Raw genomic sequence first — 932 nt, 5'->3', positions numbered from 1 at the left:
ACACAATCCATGTCTCAATTGTCTCAAGGCTTAAAAATCCTTCTTTAACCTGTCTCCTCCCCTTCATCTACACTGATTGAAGTGGATTTAACAGGCGACATCAATAAGGGATCATAGCTTTCACCTGGTCAGTCTGTCATGGAAAGAGCAGGTGTTCCTAATGTTTTGTACACGGAAGAGGTGTGTGTGTGTGTTTACCTGTACTCCTTGCCGTCCACGTCCAGGCCGTTCTGCACGGGGAGCCCGTTGAGGTTGATGACATCACTGATGCCGTCACCCTCTACCATCTCCTTGAGTTTCTCTCCTTCAAATGGAGCCTTTGGTTTCTCCCTCTTCTCCTCATCCACCTCTCCATCCCTCGGACCCTGAGAGAGAGATGGGGAGAGAGAGAGAGATGGAGAGAGAGAGGGATGGAGATGGGGAGAGAGGGATGGGGGAAAGAAAGAGAGCGACAGAAAGATGGAGGGAGGGAGGGAGGGAAAGACGTATAAATAAAAGTTGGACGACAGATTGAGAACATTGTGATTGACACATTGATCAATAAATTGACAGTAATATATAGAGGTAAGAGCAGGAGATCCATAGAGCTGAGAGAGTTCTAAACGAGACAGAGACACACAGAGAGAGAGGTCTAAATGAGACAGAGACACACAGAGAGAGACACAGAGAGAGACACAGAGAGAGGGTGGAGACAAATTTGACCCCAATAACTACCGTGGGATATGCGTCAACAGCAACCTTGGGAAAATCCTCTGCATTATCATTAACAGCAGACTCGTACATTTCCTCAATGAAAACAATGTAKTGYGCAAATGTCAAATTGYCTTTTTACCAAATTACCGTACAACAGACCACGTATTCATCCTGCACACCCTAATTGACAAATAAACAAACCCAAACAAAGGCAAAGTCTTCTCATGCTTTGTTGATTT

The 932-nt window shown here is 45.3% G+C and overlaps 1 protein-coding gene across 1 annotated transcript in view; it reads right to left on the bottom strand.

The window, feature by feature from the left end:
- LOC112070633 (pumilio homolog 1) overlaps positions 1-932 on the bottom strand; it is a gene marked incomplete at its 5' end in the record, with an annotated part of 43691 nt that overhangs the window by 36583 nt on the left and 6176 nt on the right. Inside the window, one exon of the mRNA XM_070439060.1 lies at positions 199-365. Within this exon, the coding sequence (XP_070295161.1) occupies positions 199-365 (167 nt within the window). The remainder of the gene's footprint in view (positions 1-198; positions 366-932) is intronic.

Source organism: Salvelinus sp. IW2-2015, unplaced genomic scaffold (assembly GCF_002910315.2).
Source record: "Salvelinus sp. IW2-2015 unplaced genomic scaffold, ASM291031v2 Un_scaffold1381, whole genome shotgun sequence".
In the NCBI taxonomy this organism is placed as follows: domain Eukaryota; kingdom Metazoa; phylum Chordata; class Actinopteri; order Salmoniformes; family Salmonidae; genus Salvelinus; species Salvelinus sp. IW2-2015.
This window is presented reverse-complemented; position numbering and strand designations above follow the sequence as displayed.